Below are 22,693 nucleotides of genomic sequence, written 5' to 3'. Positions count from 1 at the left end.
GGCGAATATCTATATATAGTTTTAAAAAATCTAACCCCACCCTAGCCTGCCGTAGACTTCTCATGACTTAAAACATCGTATGTGCAAAAGATATGGCCGAATAGTTATCTTACGACATATGAAAATGAATAAGTCCGTATTTTGTTGTGTTTCTATCAACATGCATAGTTCTTAGGGATGCAGTATATTACCGTGTATTTTTTTAAAAAGGACCAGCATCACTAGTTTTGTCTTTGTGCTGTTCTGTTAGTCTTTTGTCTAATAATAAAAATCAAATTACCTGGTATTTTTTTTTAAAAAGGGCCAGCGTCACTAGTTACATAAAAGCCAAGGGTTACTTTCTGTTGTGTAAACATTGTTTTCAGATTAAACATTCCTTAAATGTGTTTTGTAGTTTTCACATTTGAGATGATTGATAAGAAGAACAAAGACACTTCTAAATGGAAGGGCGGATATTTTCCTGCGTTGTTGTGACCCCACACAGCCTTCAAAAGAAAAAAGAGATTTTTACAGCTTTCATTCTACTTGTGAAAACATTAGAGCATTTGTGATTCAAGCCGATTCTAGAAATATATATATATATATATATATATATATATATATATATATATATATATATATATATATATATATATATATATATATATATATATATATATATATATATATATATATATATATATATATATATATATATATATATATGAGAGAGAGAGATATAGTTCACTCTCTGTTCTCTTAAAATCTTATGCGCAAAAGATATGCTGAATAGTTATCCAGTGCACATATTTTGTGTGCACGACATATGAAAATGAATAAGTCCGTATTTTGTTGTGTTTCTATCAACATGTATAGTTGCTTCTTAGGGATGCAGTATATTACCTTGTCTTTTGTCTTATAATAAAAAATATATGATAATAATATAATTATACCCCACTGTAGTATTATTTTCAGTACTCCAGTAAATGTTTTGAGTGTTTTAACACCACTGCTTTTAACAATACACATTTTGTTTTCTAGGTGACAAGAGAACAAGAATGGCGGTGAGCTGCCTGTAAGAACCAGTTTTCTGTTTTGTTATGAGTAATTTAAATAGGCAATTACATATAAATCAGGTGTATTAAGTAATACTTAATAATTGTATAGCCCATGTTGACAAATCCCACTGAATAAAGTGAAATGAGAAGCTTCAGACGGAGTGTAAATGTGTGGAGCTAAGAAGAGGTTCATGCACCAGGACTTGGGCAATGTTCAGATCTTGATCAGATAATGACTCATTTGCACTTTGAAACATTCAATTTCAGAAAACTTGTAAAACAAAAAGTAATTGATATAAGTTATCAACTGTGCAAGTTTCATGGGGATATCGATTAGTTGTTATTAGTATCCACCGATTAGTATCGGCGCTTATTTTAGTTCGGTTTTTGTAAACTTTATCCCTTTTTTTCTGCCTTTCAGGTCTGCAGATCAGTTTATTCGTCCGTCCATGCAAGACGAAGAACTAGAAGGTAGACTACACACACCTTTGCCTCACACATTGTTCAACCTTGCTATGATAACTATTTTCCATATTTAATCAAAATCCTCTGGCATGTGTTACAGGTTCAGAGTTTGTGTCCAAACATAAACACGAGACTTTCGACTTGGAGAGTCCAGATGGTGCCACATGGACAGTTGGAGACCTGGAGGACACCATTTACAGTGGGAAGAAGAACGTGGTGAATGGGTGGAACAAATTCTACCTTCCAGATATAGTAAACATGCAGGTTATGGGTGTGGTGGAGGGGACTTCGTGCCCTTGTGACCAACTCGTTCTGATGACCTGTGAGGACAGAAAGCTGTATGCCTACGATGGAGATGAGCTGCATTTGGTGGCTTCAAGCCTGAAGCAGCTAATTCTCCTTGGAATGGAGTATCCAGCAGCCAAGTCCTATTACAAAGGGGAGGCCTTCAAAAAAATGGTGAGAAGTTACAGTTCATTTGCTATAAACAAGCAGGGCTCTGTGATTGTGGACCCTGATGATCACCTGTGTGTACTAACAATGTTTTATATTTTTATATTGTCTTTTGTGTGTAGACCGACAAGGACTGGGATGAAGTGAGGAAAGGTGATGTGGGGAAACGTTTGGACAAAGAGCATCATGAACTGGTGACGGCAAAAAAGTCAGATTTCCTGAAGAATCTCCGATCCATCAGACCCAAAACAGGTTGGTATGTTTGTCTTTGCTGCAGGGTAGAAGTTAAGGTCATACTTTTACTGATCTGGATGTTTTGATATCTTACATCAAAACATCAAGCATACATAAAAACCTTTATGCTGATGATTTACTATTTTAAGTAACCCTAAGCTTTCTATCACTAGAGTTGTTGAAATTAAAAACCTTTGACAAGTCAGAGTCTATGACCCCTTTGACCCTCAACACCTGTTGGACCTCATCCGGCTCTGCCCCCTTTCAATGGCCCCCTTTGTAACACGTCACTGTCTAGATATCTGGTCACTTGTTCCATTGAGTCATCTAACTTGTTTCTTTTCTCTCTCACTTCCAACCCTTTCTCCAGGAGCCTGCAGCTGATTTTATTTTGCTTGGTGTTTAATGTGAATAAAAATGTATGAATACACACAAATGTCTGTGTTCCTCTATTGATTATGTAATCTAATATAACAGTTTTATTATGATTTAAGATTTATAATAATGATTCAGAGGCTTATCAATCAATTCCATCATTTAAATGGGGTCAGTGAATTGGTTTATGAAAATGAAGTGAATGCTATGGCCTTCAGAGAATCAGATCTCAATCCAACTGAATCTATCGGAGATGTTGGAGCCAGCTCGTCCACCCCCAAAACACCAACCGAGGGACCACCTTTAATTTCTCCAGCAAAATGTAAAAACCACATGCATGCGAACTATTGCAGATTTTGTTAATATTGATTGTATGTGATCATGGAATTAACATTTTGAACATCTATTTCCAATAATTGACTGATTATATTTGTTTATTGTTTGTTTATTGTTACACATTGTCTTGTGATACCTGTTTGTCTTAAATGAGCACTTTAATAAATTCTTCTTTTACCAATAAAAGTATTTTCTTTAACCATTGAACTGCAGAAAACGTTTATTCTGTTCAGTGAGGCTGAAATGAACACTGACGAACCACAAGATATGAGGAAGTTGATTTTAGACTCAAGTCAGTGACTAGCTTTGTTACTCAAAAGAACTTCACATGGAAACGATGCATCCAGACAACACAAATAATAGCAAAGCAGGGACCAACAAACTCATTTAAATGATGAAAGAACCATCATTTGTCACATCTACATATTTTGTTTGTTTCCAAAATATAAAAACATGTTTTTGAAAGTTTTAGCCACCATGCTGAGTTAATCATTACACATGTCCAGTAAAGCAGAACTCAAAGTTTCGTTCTTAGTACTAAAGAAGTTGTTACGACATGAGCAGGGTTTTATGTTCACTTTCAGTTCAGCAAAGACTTTGCACCACACCTAATGTCAACATCCTGCTTCCTGTGCAAGATTATATTTCTGCTGTTCATGTGTTTTTATTTCCACAGTTACATCCTGTATATGGTGTTGTTGTGATCAAACCAGCACCATGACGTTCAAATAGAGCAAATAGACTGCAGGATAAATCCCTCCCCATTGAGGAGTGGTAGGTCAAATCCGGATCGGGTTTCATTTCTCTCTTTCTGTTTCATGTACTGAGGACTTAACAATGGTGAGTAGCTGCTTTTACGTGCTTTCCTTCTGCAATATTTATTATCATTATGATTAAATTGTACTTTGCTGATTTCATTTCTGTTGTCAGTGAAACGTGTAATTTAATGTGTCGTGTGTTATTTCTGGTCGCATCAGGCTGCTCGAGAGCAAATAAGCAGGTAAGTAAACTGATTCACAAAGTCATGACAACAACTGCAACAAAACAGTGTTCAGTTAGTTGGAGTAAAAAAGTGAAATCTTGAGTAAATAATAAATGAGTTTCTGATAATAATGGTGGCAGTTTATACATTGTTGGAAAAACATTTTTTAACCTAATTGTAAATGATTAATTTGTTTATTAACTAGACGTTGGTTTGAAAATGATACATATTGAAATCATGAAACAACTGGAAATCATATTTTAATCCATTCTGCTTTTTAATCCTCTAAAAACATTTGATATTTATCGTTTTAGAGAAGAAGAATTTCTGATAGACCAAGAACCTTTCAGAAGCAATGCTTTGTTGCTTATCAATAAAATGTTGGACCTCAATAACCAAGTTCGCCATGAAGCTCTAGTGGATGAGGTATGTCTGATGACTGTTTTTGAAATGTACTGTTGTTTTTTGACCTAATGCCTCTCAAAATACAAAATTATATTTCTTTGAATGTGTTTCGACTTCACAGATTCTTCACAGCATCTTCTTTTTTGGAAAACTCCGCAAGCCATCAGTTTCACCAGAAAGTATTCTGAGTCATGACGAGATGTTCAATGACTTGAAGCGCCGCTTCCCTGAGCCCTTTAAGCTCTATTCCTCTCAGCTACCCAGACGGAGTCCATTTTCATGTGTGCTGGACATGGTAGGATTATAGTTTATCAAAAGATGATTTAGTTATTATTTGTAAAGCTGCATAGAATTTCTACTTCACCAAGACATCTTAATGCATTACAGTTTATAATGAATGTACATCACAGCATTAATTAAATGTGTGATTGCTTGCAGATTGTCCTCCTGTTAGGACGACAGAAGGAAACAGACATAATAGGTCGCCTGCGAAAGCTCATCGAGGACCTGAAGCCTGATGAATCAAGGGATCTGGTCCCCTCCACCATCTGTGTCTCTAACAAAACCGATAACAAAGATCAAGTCAAGTACTATGGAGTCTCCATGTCCGCTCCTGGCCATTATCCTAGGCGATTCATGATTGCTGCGTCCTGTCTTAGCAGCTGGGACAGGTATGTAGCTGGTGCAGTGATGACCTACTTTCCAAAAAATAAAAAGAAGCCAGATTTTGATGGAACAATCAAACTTCCACAGCATGTCAGGTGCCAGGCGTTTGACCTCTTGCATGAAAAAGACAAGCCTCCTTGCAGATCATGTGCGAATATGTTTGGTTTGGAAACAGATGAAAAGAAAGAGTGGGTTTATGGCAATTGTGCCGAAGTTGAAAGTTTGAGCAACTTGTTTAAAAATGAGGTTGACGTCAAAGATCAAGCACGACCAAAACCATCTAAGATGTACTCAGATGAGAAGAGGGAGAGGGTTGAAAACGTTGTGATGGCAGATCTCAGGAATCTCCTGAAGGATAAGAAGTGGAACTTTACATGGAATGATGAGTTCTACCCCCCTCAATGAGTTTGATCCTAAAAGGGGGAAATGATTGAATAGCCTGTTAAATATTGATAAATAGGGCTACAATTCCTGTGATCCTTTCTTATGATGTGAACAATGATTCCTGTTGATGTGATTCTTTATCCGTAAAACTAAAATGATGTCACTGTAATCATCTATAGGCACTGAAATTCACATGTGGGGTCGATCACACCGGAAGCTTAAAAAAACCAGCTCTTTGGCAAAGCCTCTTGCTTCATTTGATTGGCTGCCTCGGTCGATTGGGACATTCATATTTAAACTTTTATGCACGTCTTAAAACAGCCGTACAATAGGAAGACAATGATTTTGGGGGAGACGCGCTTTTAGCGATCAGAGATGTCAATATATAGTTTGTTTATCAACGCTTATTGTTAATGATGCAGCTACTAACAAAAAATATATTAATGTAATCATGTCTGAATACAAAGCAGGCAGAATATACAAAAGTTCATGTACTGATTCATGTCAATCACAATAAAATCACAAAGATTGATCATTTGTTTTGGTTTTATTTACTGCAACCTCATCTAAAGAAGTGATTCTTTGTCAATATAATATATACAACACGACACATACGGGGTGACAGCAGACTGTTGGGGAGTTTAGAGTCTCTTGAGAGGATAATTAAAATCACCATGAAGTATCTTAAACAGAAGAAGAAAATGTTTACCTTTAACAATCTGCTTCAGCACACCACCAAGGACCAGGGTATCTCTGAAACCCTCGGCCTCTGGTTCAGGCCCCTGCTTCAAAATGACTTGAGTGTATTTTTGCAACTACAAGGTCCGAATGGAATCACATGTTTATACTGCTGCACTGATGTGGAGCAAAGTATCTTCATCAGCACAATGTGAGAAAATACAAACCTCCAGAGATAAAAGAACTGAAAGCTTTTCATGCATGTGGAATATAATCATATCAAACTGTTAACACGTCTTCTTTGTACTGAACATAAACTTATAATACAAATATATGATAATAATATAATTATATCCCTCTGTAGTATTATTTTCAGTACTCCAGTAAAGGTTTTCAGTGCTTTAACACCACTGCTTTTAACAATACACATTTTGTTTTCTAGGTGACAAGAGAACAAGAATGGCGGTGAGCTGCCAGTAAGAACCAGTTTTCTGTTTTGTTATGAGTAATTTAAATAGGCAATTACATATAAATCAGGTGTATTAAGTAATACTTAATAATTGTATAGCCCATGTTGACAAATCCCACTGAATAAAGTGAAATGAGAAGCTTCAGACGGAGTGTAACTGTGTGGAGCTCAGAAGAGGTTCATGCACCAAGACTTGGGCAATGTTCAGATCTTGATCAGATAATGACTCATTTGCACTTTGAAACATTCAATTTCAGAAAACTTGTAAAACAAAAAGTAATTGATATAAGTTATCAACTGGGCAAGTTTCATGGGGATATCGATTAGTTGTTATCAGTATCCACCGATTAGTATCGGCGCTTATTTTAGTTCGGTTTTTGTAAACTTTATCACTTTTTTTCTGCCTTTCAGGTCTGCAGATCAGTTTATTCGTCCGTCCATGCAAGACGAATAACTAGAAGGTAGACTACACACACCTTTGCCTCACACATTGTTCAACCTTGCTATGATAACTATTTTCCATATTTAATCAAAGTCCTCTGGCATGTGTTACAGGTTCAGAGTTTGTGTCCAAATATAAACACAAGACTATCGTCTTAAAGAAACCAGCTGGTGCCACATGGACGGTTGGAGACCTGGAGGACACCATTTACAGTGGGAAGAAGAACGTGGTGAATGGGAGGAAGAAATTCTACCTCCCAGATATAGTAAACATGCAGGTTATGGGTGTGGTGGAGGGGACTTCGTGCCCTTGTGACCAACTCGTTCTGATGACCTGTGAGGACAGAAAGCTGTATGCCTACGATGGAGATGAGCTGCATTTGGTGGCTTCAAGCCTGAAGCAGCTAATTCTCCTTGGAATGGAGTATCCAGCAGCCAAGTCCTGATACCACTCCAGCATGCAACACTACTGATACCACTGATGTTCACACCCCATCGTATCACTACTGATACCACTCCAGCATGCAACACTACTGATACCACTGATGTTCACACCCCATCGTATGTTCTGTTCTGTTCATTTCTACAATATAGTTCATACTAATTATACCCTCTAATTCCAGTTTCTTTATTGTGTGGTCTTTCTCTGCTGACATTCATTCCTTAATTTTTTTGCATTAAATCATACTGGGATGTTTGCTGAAATTGATTGGATGTGGCACAGCCCTACCTAGACAATTTTCCACCAGCCGCCACTGCGTATAACCATCTGATACTAGCCCAGAGTTAAGCATATTCATCTAGCAAACTATACCTACCTTGGAGTGTTACAATAGCCAGTATCATTTTATTCCATGTGTCCATCCAGGCAAATTGGTGGATCCAAATGTTATAAAAAAAAAACATATATGATGTAATTTCTTTGTAATCATCCAAAATAATGTTAAGTGTATGGGTATTTTTCCAAGTAGGCCACTGACTGGTCGATACGTGCGACGCATTGAGTGGATAACGCGCCGTGTATTGAGTGGGCCGGTCTGACAGTAACTCCCGGGCCACTTTTTTCCCCCAGTCCGCCCCTGCTGCTGTTGAATGCGGTAGAGGAGACATTATGCTTTTCATTGTAATTAACTATTGCTAATATCAATGTCCGTTCCAACCATAAAAACAGGAAGTCAGTGGTAAAGTAGTAAAGCCCGCCTCTTGCTTCATTTGATTGGCTGCCTCGGTCGATTGTGACATTAATATTTAAACTTTTATGCGCGTCTTAAAACCGCCCTACAATAGGAAAACAATGATTTTGGAGGAGACGCGTTTTTAGCGACGCGTCTCGGTGATCAGAGCAGTCAATATATTGTTTGTTTATCAACGCTTATTGTTAATGATGCAGCTACTTACTAACAATAAAGATATTAATGTATTCATGGCTGTCAACTGTCTAAATGCAAAGCAGGCGGAAAATACAAATGTACTGATGAATTCATGTACTGATTCATGTTAACCACAATAAAATCACAAAGATTGATCATTTGTTTTGGTTTTATTTACTGCAACCTCATCTAAAGAAGTGATTCTTTGTCAGTATATACAACATGACACACATACAGGGTGACAGCAGACTGTTGGGGAGTTAGTTTCGAGTCTATAGAGAGGATCATTAAAATCACCATGAAGTATCTTGAACAGAAAAAGTTTACCTTTAACAATCTGCTTCAGGACACCATCAAAAAATCACCATGTAAAAAAATCATATATAATGTAGTACTGTTCAGTACACAACTTTGAATCAGTGAGAACCAGTGTGCTGTACTACAGAGGTCTTCAACAGGAGGTCCGCGAAATCTTTGGTTGATTAGACAATTAAAAAAAACATTTTTCTTTTCTTTTCTCTAAACATGAATCTGTCCATTATTTTAATAGTTCAGTATTGTATGCGAGATAACAGGTATGTTTATGCATGTCAGCGGCACTAATAGGCCATCACTCATTTTTGGTTTCCACATTTATGTTTAAAATGAAAACGTCAATTTGAATAGCTTGTATGCATGATTATCATGCAATTGGCAGACAATGTTGATATTAGCATTGGTATCAGTTGACAAGGTATGTTTATAAATGGCAGTGGCACGGCCTCCCTACTCACTGTACCTTGCACATGTTTAAAATAAAAACATGAATATATGAACCTGTGTATTATTTGAATAGCTTAGTATTGAATGCACAATAAAGAGGTATGTTTATACATGGCACTAGGCCCAGTTTAATATAAAACACAATTGTATACAATATATATAGTCGGGGGGGTCCCTGCTCCATCTCTCTATCAGTTTGGGGATCCTTGGTCTGAAAAACGTTGAAGACCCCTCCTGTAATATATCGATACAATGTTTATGTCTTCTATTCACAGTAGAAACTCAGAATGTGTCTCTTCATCCTGCTGCATCACATCTACAAGTATCCTGACTGGGAAACTGCTCCTAAAACCTGAATGAGTAGCTCACTTCCTGTCTGTCGGCTGGTGTTGATTCCAGGCTGTAAACATCCTATAATATATCATAGAGCGATTCTAAAGGCAACAAATACAGGAAAACAGTTAAAGTATTAACACTATTTGTACATATTCAAACACACCTCCTTAAACCTACGTATTATGTTTCAGTTGGAATATTGGCGTCTAGGCCTACTATGAAGGTGCAGATATATATATATATATATATATATATATATATATATATATATATATATAGCCCAGTTATAATATTATTATAGCTTCAAACCACACGTGTGTTCTTCCCAATTTTGTTTGAAAGAGCCAGCTCATGACATCAGGGTTGAGTTTGTTGTGACAAATACTGCAACGTACAGTTCAGGGGCATCAATTGTAGCTCCACACAAAATCATACATATGTAGAGTAATTTCTGCAGGAGAACACTCAGTCTGTTACTAAAGCGCTTTTACATTCAGAGAGCGACGCTGCTTGAATTATCAGTTTAGCATCTGACATTTGTGCCCACTCTTGTTCTAGTTTCGGCACACCTTAAACATTGTGCTTACTGTTGAAAGATATGAAAACAACCTGGTAGTATGAGGGCAAAACCTTTTTGCATTGAAAGATATGCATACGGCAGAGTTAAAAAATATGAATACACAGAAATTAGCAATAAAAAAAGAAGTATGGTCACTCTGTTCATTCTGATGTTGTTGGACTATAGTTTATCTAAAGACAATAAGCTTTAGGACACCATCTAGGTTCCACCTGTTGTGTAAGTGTGGGACCAGACACGTTCTGAGACGGCAACTAGAATTGTTTCAGTTGTTTTTAGGACACCATGTAAAGGAAGTGGCCTTATTCATCAGGCTTAATCGACAGTTATTAAAAACACAGTAAGCATGACGTTTGAAACAAATCAGTTTTCATGCTTCGCAGAGACTGGTCAGGCAACAAATACATTTCCTGATAGAAAACATGCCGGTGTTGCAGCATAGAGAAACATTTAAATATAACATAACTACTCAAATGAATTAGTGAATGGAATCACATGTTTATACTGCTGCACTGATGTAGCAGACATAAGAATGTCTATGTTGAAAGTACAGTGTGAGGTGGAGCAAAGTATCTTCATAAGCACAATGTGACAAAATACAAACCTCCAGAGATAAAAGAACTGAAAGCTTTATATTTGTTTTCTAAAAACAAAGTAAACAAATGTTTATTTACATTTATGTAATATATTTTGAAAAACATCAGATTTCAGTCTGTCATTTTTCTTTCAGCCAACTTAAAATTGTATCGTTAGAACAGGTATTTTAATTTAATTGAACAAACTAAAATTTTACACTAAGATTACTACAAAAATTAGCTTTCCTGAAACCATACCTTTAGGTTGTAAAGGAGCAGTATTTTACTTTTGGGTAAAGCAAATAATTAAGTTGGAAAAACTGGAAACTTTATGTTGACTTGCCTTCATTTTAAGTTGGAGTAATGCAAACCATTGTTTTGAAAACCATCAAATTATTACACAAATCTGACTTAAAGTAATTGCGTTAATCCAACTTGTTAACTTAATTTGGAAAAACTTAACTCATTTTCGTGTTACCAATTGAAATAATTAAATTAAGTTGGTCCAACTATTCTCTTTTTTTCAGTGTAGTATCTTCTATTCACAGTAAACTCAGAATGTGTCTCTTTCTCCTGCTGCATAATATCTACAAGCATGCTGACTGGGAAACTGCTTGTAGAAGTATCTTCATAAGCACAATGTGACAAAATACAAACCTCCAGAGATAAAAGAACTGAAAACTTTTCATGCATGTGGAATACAATCATATCAAACTGTTAACACGTCTTCTTTGTACTGAACATAAGCTAACGATTAACACTGAAACTCAAAAAGGGATTTCATATCGTCTTTTGCTTTGTTGTCTTAGTGGCAAAGATCCACCACTAGATGGCAGCCCAACCATTCTCAGTTAAAAACAAGCCCAACATTAAAATCATCGTTTCATGATCTATGTGCTATAGATATAGAACACATAGACGCACTTGAATCCAGAGACTTTAAGCAGATAATTCACACTCTCTGATATCACTACACTGTCCTGACCATTCTGTTGTGATCCTCCGGCTCCACTTCACAGGTGACGTCTTCTACCACCTTCACCTCTGGCAGGCCAGAGACTAAAGAAGACAAAACAACAAAGACAGGACGCACATGGTCCACAGAATCATTTCCCATCTTTCAAAGGAAATACAGGAATCAAAGTGCAGCAGGAGGAGCAAATAATCCACAATCATCTGTCATCAGGTTTTAACTGAACTCTATTCAGTGAAAGGGAAATACGCCCTCTGGCTTCAAATGAAGGCACTTACCCAGGGCACAGATTCAAAACTGCAAACAAAATTAAACATCATTGCAGGTTTATACAAAGGGTTCTGACTAACTGTGGTCAAGGAAGAAACTCAATCAGGACAAATACCCACCACTTCTTCTTTTCAAACTAATTCATCATTGCCAGTCTACTTGTGTTTTGATTCTTGCCATTTCTGCATAAGAAGTCTTGACGTCACAGACACTTTGTCTGGCTTTTCCTGTGTCCCTCTCTCCCATAACATGTTTGTCTCCAGCTCTATATTTGTGTCGCCCAACTGCTCCCGATGAGGGAAATCCTGCCTGAGCTGATGAAAACACTGGCGCACGGTGACGTCATTTTTCTCCAAACCTTATGTAATTCACAGCTCTTATCTTTGTTTGAACAGGTGAAACTTGATGCCTTGCAGAAATGTAAGGACCTATAGCCTGGAAGCGGATGCCTTGGTGCACACACACTCTGTATGCACACAGAAGACGAATGCTGCATCACACTTGCGTGCACACGCGCACAAACACACACAGATGGTTGCAGTTAGACTGTAATATTTTCACAGAAGTTGCCCTTGGTGTTTCGCGTCTGGAAATTCTGAGCCATGCTTGTTTGACAGATCATCTCTGATATAATGTAGGCTTTGTTTAATCACCCTATAACGCATTAAAGCACGTTTTGTAAGTGAAACCGATGCTCCAATAATTAACACACACCGTCATCTGTGAGTGCACTTGCAGTATGATTAACTGTCCAGTAGCTGTGCCCACTCATTCTCTAACTAACTGTTTTTTCTTGAGTTTGTACAATCATTTACCCGGCACAACATCTGTGGTTGATACTTTAACATGCTGTTTGTCTTTAGCTGGAGAATTCACACTGCATGCACCATCACAACACACACACACACATGATCTATGGAAGCTTTGGTCTGTGACTGGAAAGGTTCACTTGAAGCAATAAGATGACAAAGACGGCAATCTCATTGAAGATAAGCAGAGCAACGGTAACTTCATTAGCGGCTATATTTGCTTTTGCTGTGGAATGATAATATGATTTTATTTGCGGTTATTTAAAAAGCACAAAAAAAACTCAGGGTAAAGTTATGGTTTCTATCAAAAAAAACAATTCTCATTTCCTTCTGGTGCAAGGAAAAAATATATTAAAGCGACGCCTCAATCTGCAATTGATAACGGTGATATTATATATATGCAAGTTCATCCTGAATATGTTAGATTCAGTATATCATGCTGCGTTGCGGTTTGTCTGATTCAAGATTCTGCTCTTATTGTTGCAGTTTGTATGAGACAGTTTGTCCTCATACTCAGACTGGAACATTGGTACATTTTTCTGTAAAAGGCGAACGGCCTCCTTATTTATGTTTTCTACAGACACCTACAACTATCTGTGGCTGCAACCTTCAGTCATGCTGACAAATTATATGTATAGGTCATCCCTTGAATCAGTGTGTTTGGTGAAAGTGCTTTTAAAGTGTGAGGTGTGAGCTACAGAGCTACTGTGAGCTACAGAGCTGTAGCTAGTTCTAGTACTAGCTACAGCATCCGAAGTACAGTCAGGAATCACAGACAATACGTTGAATGCCACAAGTAAAGAACACACCTTACTGAGCTTTTGTTATATAATGGTGGGGGTGTGTGACCAATGTTGCTGTGATGATATTGAACATGACCGAAGAAGTTGCAAACAGTAGCTAATGTTAGCTAGCAGCCTTCCCAAGCACACATAGAACAACACTTTAGATATTGAAAATTGCCAATAAAAGCCCCTCATTTTAAATGTAATCAGCGTTTCATAATGTTTCTTGTCCATATGCTCCAGTATTACTAGCAGTCTTTGAAATATCTTAACCTACGTCTGATGTTTTCTCACAGACTTTTGCCTATAAGGGCAAGTTCTTTAGCGGGAAAAAGCATTTGGATTTGCCCGATTTTCACATCCCTCAAAAGGTAACAATATTCAGATTTAAGGTCAAGGCCAAGGTGCAGTAAGTGTCTCTGCTGTTTGCCTGCAATGGCACCTGGACCACAAGACTTTTCCAGGCCAAGAAGTAGTTTCAGTCGTGCTGAGCTCAGCTAACTTGGCGATAGCTTCATAGGCTAGCACATCGTGGAGCCATCACATCAGATCCTGTCCCCTCAGAAATGTAGCGTTCGTGGGTTGGTAGTTTGCTACTCTGTGTGCACGGTACCTTTTGTAGCTCTCATGCTAAGCTCTTCCGGGTATGTACCAATCCCTCTGACTGACCACCCAATAAACAATATGTTTGTTTGGGTGTAAACACTGTGGACAACATGAGGACTGTTTGTCTTGTTTATGTGCGTGACAAAAATGGAAGCAAAGTAAGTTATTTGTTGTTGGGACATGCTGAAACAGGCCAGTGCTTGGTGCACACATCCAGCGTCTTTAATAATAGCTTTTGTGAATGAATATTTGTGTGTGTGTGTGTGTGTGTGTGTGTGTGTGGGTCGCGTTGTGGCGTCTGTCTGCAACCACTCATCCAGACTGCCAGGCAGCAGCACAGCAGGGGGCTTTGATGAGGCCGCTGACTCCGGACCACCACTTCCCATCATGCCGTTCAGTATGGCCACGTCTGTATGGGTGACTCAGCAAGCTCTTGATGGACATTTTCATGCCGCTGCTTTGTAACAAAGAAAGGACACAATGCTCCCGCGTGTGTGTGTGTGTGTGTGTGTGTGTGTGTGTGTGTGTGTGTGTGTGCATGGAAGAAGCCTGCCCTTCCCCACCAATCAGAGACCAGCTGTCTCTAATGGTGTCTGACGAAGGCGATGAGTGTCTTTCGTTTTCCTGCACTCATGTATTTTTATGTGTACGACCACATGCAATCCATTCTCACGCTCATTCACAGAGATGTTGATGGAGTGTTTTTTTATTTTTTATATCACGCATCATTCATTAGGGCTAACTCCATTCTTGATGAACACAAATAACAAAGAACAGTGTGAGACGTGAGTGTGATTGTAGCGCACATTGGGAGGATATATCCCTCTCTGCCCCATAAAACCTGACATAAAATAATTTATAAAGTGTTGCTGCTGGAAAATACAGTGAACTAACCAGCGTCAGTGCAGGTCTTATATAACAGGCCATATACAGAGCAAGTGGGCCCCCGCCCTTGTGAAGCTGTCATCTGCTGGAGTAGTAAAACAATGGGAGTGAAGGGTGAGAGATAACAGTGCATTACCCCTGCTGTGATAATAACACTGTGCTATGGCTATATTTAGGGGCTCACTTTGAAAATTGCTTGGTGTGTGCATGTGTGTGTGTGTGTGTAAGTGGCAGTGTACACTGGGCTGCCCAGAGCTCAGAGCTATGCAGCGCCACAAAAGCTCACAATTTCACTTTGGCAGTAAAATCACTTTCAATGTGTGCCGTTCCTTCTTCCCCTGCACAGAGATGTGTGCTGTCAAATAACAGGATTGGTGCGTGATTTTCTTTTAGAGCGAGGAATTCATTTCTATTTTTCCCTTTTTAAAACCATCCACATAATGTGATGTTTACCAAGAGTTGTCCTCATAACAGCTGATGTCAAATAGAGGGTGATGGTGACTCTGAGGTTGTGTTCACTATCGGGCACACAGACACACATATACTCTCAGTTCTGTATTTGACCTTTCCTTAAAGGGATATTGTAGCCTTTTCCCCTGCATTCTCAGGCCGAAGCAGACCGCTCATTAAACCGCCACCAGAGCTTGCTATACCACGACCTTACCTCCAATAAAAACAGCTCAGGCCTGAACAGCAGAATAATTACTTGTGACTGGAGTTTGAGGCAAGCTGATGCATTTACAGGAGGGGCAATAAGGCTTCCCTGCTTTCCTCTCTCCTCCTGTGCTGCTCTGAAGTAAACCACACTACTGTTGGCCAAGTTTACGCCTTCATCCCACAGTAGATTTTTCTTTAATTCCATTAGATCTGTGGGAACCTCCCTGAAGAGCGTGGACAGGCTTTGTCGAAATGGAGATTTAAAGGAGCAATATACGATATTCAGAGCATTAATACAGCAGCAAATAACTATGTAAATATATAGAAGAGTAATATCTATCTGAGCAGAGAAAGAAGTTGCTCAGATACTTAGATATTACTGCTATTAAAAAATGCTGGAGAATCACGATTTACGTTATATAAAACATAACCCTTTATTGATCTCCAGGAAGAAATAAACCTGTCTTTCAGTCATTTTATTATGCTACAGCAGGAAGAGCACAGGTGTAATTAATAGCATTAATGAGGGGTGAAATCCGTTCAGATGTGCCCTTTGTGTTGTGCAGCACGCACACTGGCTCACTGTCATGGCTTAGTGGCAGATTTAAAAGTGAATTAATGTTATTAGTTACACCTGTGCTTTTCCTGCGGTAGCAAGTCAAAATGTCAGCTTTCAAGAGGATGAACTTACTCTTACTGTGGGTTTTTGTTCTGTTCTGAGAAAAATGAGGTTTGACTCTTTAAAGAGAATGTTCTGGACATTGTCAGCAGGGTTTGGTACCGGTCATAGAGTCACAGTCGGCGGGAACAAACTCACAGTCTTACATGTTACATCATGCTCTCCAGGTTTGCTCAGGTTCCACCTTTTGCTGCCACTTAAAACGTAAAGTCCCGCTGTGCTCTGACAAAGTATTAATCTCTGAAATTACTCTGTCGCAAAATCAAAGAGGTGAACGTTCGGCTGCATTGTGAAGTTTGCATTTGGAGTTGTTTTACCACTTCTTGCAATACCTGAGATTATTGATGCAGCTGAAACTACAAGATATGAACAAACATTCATTTTTCATGTGTGCTGAGGCCTGTGCACTAGATGTCACTGTTTTACACGGAGATGCCCTTGATGAGCATTGCCCCACTAACTAACTATACTTGTTTTAAAGTTCTGAAACTCACCGCAGATTGTTCATCATAAACACAGTAACATTTATTTTAGTAACACTTCATAATAACCATCATTAATAAATGGAGAAATTAAAATGAAAGTCAATTAAACTTTAGTGAATAGTCACTTTACTGTTAACGGCACAGATTTGATAAGATGACGCCTCATTTGTATAGATAAACATACATTTTCAGAAAACTTGTGATATAAAAATTGATTTTCTTATTTTAAGTAATCCACTGGGGAAGATTCATGGAGCCATCTAGTAAACATTATTTATTATGAACTACTGATTTACCATTTATTAACCATGTTTATAGTATTGCCTAAATGTTGAACAAAATGATAAGTGTCTCTCATCTACAGTGGTCGTTGGGGATTAAACAAGTCATTCATTTGATGCCATTCTACATTTTAAAGCAGAGTTACAGTGAGTACAGTGAATCTACAGAAATAATCAGCACTTTTGAAAGCTAGTGCTTTCAAATTAACTTCAAAACAGTTCAACTTAAGTTGATCAAAAACAAGCTGGAATCACAACATTGACATAGCCTACTATCACCTTTAAAGTTGGCAAACTTATCAGCAAACAGTTGCTTATCTATCCAGCATTGAAGCAACATCAAGTCTTTGGCCACCTGGCAGATGTAAGCCCAAAATTCACTCTCCTTTTAGCTCTGTTTTGCCTTTCTTCCAATTCCTGAGACAAATGTCCAGCTCTTAAGTTGATGCTCCACTTTATGCTGTTTGGTGCTGAGCAGGTGTTGTACAGTGAAGTTTAAAGAGCTTGTTTGCAGCTGCATGCTGCCGCTGGAAAAGAGGCTGATGAAAGCAGAATCTGCTGGTTGTAAAACCAAAACCATGAGCTAAATAGGCTAAAAGAGGAACTGAGGGGGATGATAATTCTCTGTGAGTTTATGACCTGTTGAACATTACGTATATCGTCTGTTACTATAAAAGAGGATATCAAGTCTTTCAGGTCGATCCATGTAAAATCAAAAGTCAAAGCCAAGCAGCAAGTCTTCCTTTATTTTGTCCAGTCCAAAGTAAACAGAATAATTACTTGACTCTGACTCAAGTCCAAGTCACATGACTTGAGAAGCTTGAAAACGTCCCTTCAGAAGCCAGTGGATGAGGCCGCAGAAGCTCCTTCTAACCTCACAGCTCCCTGCCGGACAACATTCCTGCCGGAAGCAGTGTGCAGCAGCTCTTCCCCATAAAACAGAGAAATCATTTGTAATGGTATCGCACAGAGCGGGCCTGTGTTTTGTCTCAGCGAGAAGGCCTCGGTCGTTGCCAGGCAGATGTTTGGGTTGGAACGGCGTGTGGTGGAACGCCACCCTTCCATCTGGCTCGGGGTCCGTGGACTACAGGAATAAAGTACTGAGAAAGCAGGGAACACAACTCCCCTTTCAATAACGATAGCATGACCGAGGAATGTTCTTCCTGCACCTGCAAGTCTTTTCTTTTATGAGCGCACCAGAAGAAGAAAAAAAAGACTTGTGCAACAATCATTTGAGGAATTTAATTTTGCCTCGGCTAAATCACTAGGAATGTCTGCATTGCACCTCAGAAACTGAGTCTGTCTCCAGGGATTTTCATTCTGAGCAGAGCAAACGAACCCTGAGAGTGAGGCTGGCATGAAAAAACTTGTTGAGTGAAATACAACAAACAGTCTGTGAGGATTGTAAAGATTTCAGGAGTGATAAACCATGATATTAATCCTTCATCTTGAGCTCACATTCTTAGACAGTGGACATCAATCTGGATTACAACCGAGATCGCAATCATATCTCAAATGTCTGGATTGCGATCATAACTGCTGAATAATCACTGATAATGGATCAACACTTTGCCAGAGTTTACATAAGACTCTGCTGAATCATTTAACGCTTTAAACTACCTAACTACAGCAACAAGAAGAAACTGCACTCTTGTCAGTGCTTATCGACTCCAACTGTGGGTAAAAACATGCCGTACCGCTGGAAATGCTGCTGTGTAATTGCAGATTCCTGATATATTAAGCTGCTGACTGTGAAACACTCAGTAGATTAACAGATTTTCCCCTGTGCACCAGGCAGGCAAGCAGCTCCCTCCCATCCTGCCCTGTCTCCCTCTTTAAGTATCAGCTGTCTGCTGCCAAAAGACTGACTGGATATTAATAGCAACACTCCCAGAATCTAAACCACATTTGTTTAGGTCAAGGCCGAGCTCAGCGTCCATTAAACAATACAGAGAAACTCGAACGGCTCTGGCAGAAGCAAAGAAGAGGAATGAGAGATAAACTAAACAGATATCCGATGTTCTAACTGATGGAAAAGTCGATTGAAGAGGTTAATCATTTAAACTTGGTGGCGGTGAGTGCACTGTAGCCTCCATGCGTCAGCCAGCAACTCAGAGTCTCGCAGCTGAGCGCCGGCCAAGCGTTGCCTTGCAGCGCGAAGATTAACTGTAAAAACCAAAGAAGGCAAAAGCCAGTTAAAAGAGTCGAAATACAAAATGTGGGACTTGGACTTGACTTCAGACTTGTTGGTTTTGGCTTTGAACCTAAATCAGGACGTCACACCCAAGACTTGAGACTTATTTGTGACTTGCAAACCAATTAATTCAACCATCCTCTACCACCAGCCACCATCTTTGTCACTTACTGGATCCAGAAAGTAAAAATGTTCCCATTGCGATGAATCATGGGTGCAGCGGAAGTTTGCGGACCAAATGGGATGAGTGTGAGTGTGATCAAGCACAACACACTCCAAAACACTCCTCCCCTCAAACCAAATCTTCAAAACCTAACATGTCTAGCATTAGCCACCAAGATATTGGCCATTGAGGAGCTAACATCTTGTGGAAAACATTGATTGACTTTGGAGAACTTGTGGGTTTTCATAAGATTAGTGCAGTGCCCGGTCAGGAAGTGGCTGTTCAGAGCGGGCAGATTGCTAGTCCCCCGGAAGAGCATTGTCGAGAACCGTTAACTTCTGAGAAATGAAGTAGAGTTTGGTTGTAACGTCAGTATATCCAGCGTCCAGCAAGCCGTGGCTTGTAAAGGCCCCTCTGCAGGAGCCATGCTCTGCAGGGCCCGCTTCTGAACAGACCGCTATCTCTTGTTTATTCAGAGCTTACTGATATTGAACGTGCTCCGTGTCCAAATTTCACCACATTTGACACTGTTTGTCGTTGGATGCGGAGCGATACATCCGTCAAGTGTGAAGTAGATCGGATGAATGGCTCTTAAGATATGCAAAGGACATACAGACAGACAGAGATTTCTTAAATCTATAGTTAGATGATTGCTGTGTGGCCCCTCGGCTTCATCCAATTTGCCTGTTTTCATCTATTTTGGGGGCCGATAAAGACAATGTCCAAAACTCAGGAGGTTCAATATTTGAATGAGAAACTTAATATAATTCTCTTGTATTTGCAGAGAAAGGTTTATCATTCGAGTCAGAATTAAATCTGTTATGATCACAACATGGAGCTCCTCTTTTATCTGCGATAACCATTTGATATGAGCAATATAGTATCTTTTACCTTTAAGACAGACAAAACTTCATCATAATCACAGTAAACTTGGCACATGTTGCACAAGCTTTTACAGTTTAATATACTTAATTATCACTCTGTAAAGTATAACAGAAGAGTCTCCACCAGATGTCCAGTAATTTGTAGCTGTGGTTAAATGTACTTTTACGGAGGGCTTGTTAGAGGACCATGTGTTGGTGTGAGTGTAGAGGCTCGGTGGCACTGACGTACCAGGCAGCCAGAAGGAAAAGAATGTTCTGTTATTAGTGGAAAAGCTCCTGTTATGTGGATTAATCTACAGCTTCGACTTTGATCTCCTCATTCACTCTAAGCGACTTTGGAGGGCCAGCGTTGGGGCCATTTCACACACACACACACACACACACACACACACACACACACACACACACACACACACTCCATCATGAGTCAGATAATCGAGGTTGAAAGCATAATTAAGCCTTTCCAGAACAAGTCAAAATAACAAAAAGGATTTTTTTTTTGCACTGTGCAAATTGAATGTAGATTTACTGTCAATAAAGCAATTAAAATGTACTTGCATGTGTGTGTGTGTGTGTGTGTGTGTGTTTTTGTAGTTCAGGGCTTATTGCCACCGAAAGAAAAAAAATCTCCGAATCCCAACACAATTTTCCAAGCTCTTAATAAGATTTAAGTTTGTAATGTAGATGCCTAATTATATCCCAATCCCATGTGGAGGCCAAAGACAGAACACATTATTTTGTTGCTAATTTAGATTTAATGATTAGCGATGGATTAATGACGCTTTAAAATATAACGACATCCACTGTGACCATAGTGTTAAACCGGCAGTAAAGGCCAGAGGACTGTAAACCATGATCTTATAATTGTTGGCTAATTTAGGGAAAATATGTCTTTTCAGAACAACATAAACTTAGAAAAGGAAACGGTGAATGTCAGTGGCACATAGAAATTATCAAATATAGACAGATTTTTATAAATATTGCATTGGTGCTTTGACATACATGATAACCCCAGCCTACAACGGTAGTGTAAAGCTAAGCAGAAGTATAGCCGGTATATAATCAAATACATATTAATTGCATTTATGATGACACATAAAAAATGCATTAACAAGAACTGAAGTTGCATTCAGACAGAACATGATGCAAATTTTAGATGCGGCACAATTGCATGTCAGGTCATTGGAAATACGCAAATACATGCAAACGTGCCCGGGGCGTCGTGAACGGAGGTGAAGAGGCATCCACAGGAGGTGAACATGTTTTACCTGGTTAATTTAATACTGATGCCTCTGTATGACCTACATTAGAAAACAAGACCATCAGCAAGAAGATTGACTATTTCTGTATAGTTACTCTTAATGCTTGTCATCTGTGTGCCGCCGGGTCCAATGCTCCGCAAAATAGGACGAAACGAATCTTTGGTGTTCAGAAACAGAGCGGCTTTTGTCCTCTAAAATCAACACAAAATAAAAGTTCCTCGTAGTAGCTTTAGCGTGAGCAAATTCGTGGAAAAGGGAGAGAAACAAGGAGGAAAATAACTAAATGGAGTTACTAGATCCATCCTACTGGGGACCATGAATGTCCCAATAATCCATCCAATAGTTGGTATCTGTGAAAATCAATAAAAAACTGCAGGTTGTCAACAACAGCTCTTAGACCACCCACTTTGCCCACAAACACAGATGATTCACCTACAAAACATATCGTGAGCACACCGTGGAACAGATGACACACACATGGACCCACAGTCAACACAGTCATGGTGACCTAGAGTTTTGTTTTTTTCTGAGTTTTTTTAAAACAGTCACAGCACACTGAGTTTAATTGTCTCACACATCAAAACACAAAACTCAGACAGTGGCAGTGCTTTGAGTCACTCTTTAGCCTGTTATGCATCCCATGTCAGCTTACTGTACACTGTAGTTACAACTCGAGACAATTTAGCCCATGGTGGTGGTGGTGAGAGCGGTGGTGTGTGTGTGTGTGTGTGTGTGTGTGTGTGTCTGAGTTGACCTCCCGAGACCTTGAGAGACCCTGATTCCACCACATCTGTGATGCCTAACTGTTTCCCGAAAAAAGGGTGAGTGGAATTTTGAATGTAACAGCCACGCTTCTCCTGTGTTTTCACAACGTCCATGTGTTTGTGCGTCTGACCCATTTCAGTGGGAAGCATCAAGCTGTTTCTGTTCTCCATTGCGTAACTCTATTACACTAAACCTATGAATGCAAACAAACAGAGCAGTGGGACTCACCGGTCATCAGACCGAGTCAGGCCTCGGCCTTTAAAGTTTGTTGGCTTTCCGAGAAGGCACTGTGCTTTGAAGTGGTGGAGGTTCTTATCTCCTTAAAGCTCGTGCTCTGGTTTCTACCAGCACGCGGGGTCTTATGCTGGAATCCATGAGCGTTCAAACAGACCTCAGATGCTCCTAAAATCTGCTCTAGCGGAGCCTTGTTGTCAATAATTTGTCCTTGTT

General features: G+C 39.2%; 1 protein-coding gene across 4 annotated transcripts; it reads left to right on the top strand.

Moving 5' to 3' along the window:
- Window positions 1-3,563: 3,563 nt before the first annotated feature.
- On the top strand, window positions 3,564-8,450 carry LOC142931370 (uncharacterized). 4 transcript variants are annotated; one of them, XR_012947337.1, is made up of 6 exons: window positions 3,564-3,740; window positions 3,878-4,308; window positions 4,409-4,582; window positions 4,726-6,491; window positions 6,896-6,945; window positions 7,040-8,450. XR_012947337.1 is itself a non-coding variant. In XM_076075267.1 (5 exons), exons 1-5 carry the CDS (start codon window positions 3,738-3,740, stop codon window positions 5,356-5,358), a joined length of 945 nt encoding a protein of 314 aa, XP_075931382.1. In that variant the 5' UTR covers window positions 3,585-3,737; the 3' UTR covers window positions 5,359-5,869. The 4 variants fall into 4 exon arrangements, 1 of the variants encoding a protein (XP_075931382.1); XR_012947336.1 differs by having other exon boundaries at window positions 3,571-3,900; window positions 4,197-4,308; XR_012947335.1 differs by having other exon boundaries at window positions 3,573-4,308.
- The last annotated feature ends 14,243 nt before the right edge of the window (window positions 8,451-22,693 follow it).

Source organism: Anarhichas minor, unplaced genomic scaffold, assembly GCF_050575085.1.
Source record: "Anarhichas minor isolate MPS153535 unplaced genomic scaffold, ASM5057508v1 ptg000051l, whole genome shotgun sequence".
Lineage (NCBI taxonomy): Eukaryota > Metazoa > Chordata > Actinopteri > Perciformes > Anarhichadidae > Anarhichas > Anarhichas minor.
Note: the sequence above shows the minus strand (reverse complement) of the source record. Positions and strands in the feature narration are given on the sequence as shown.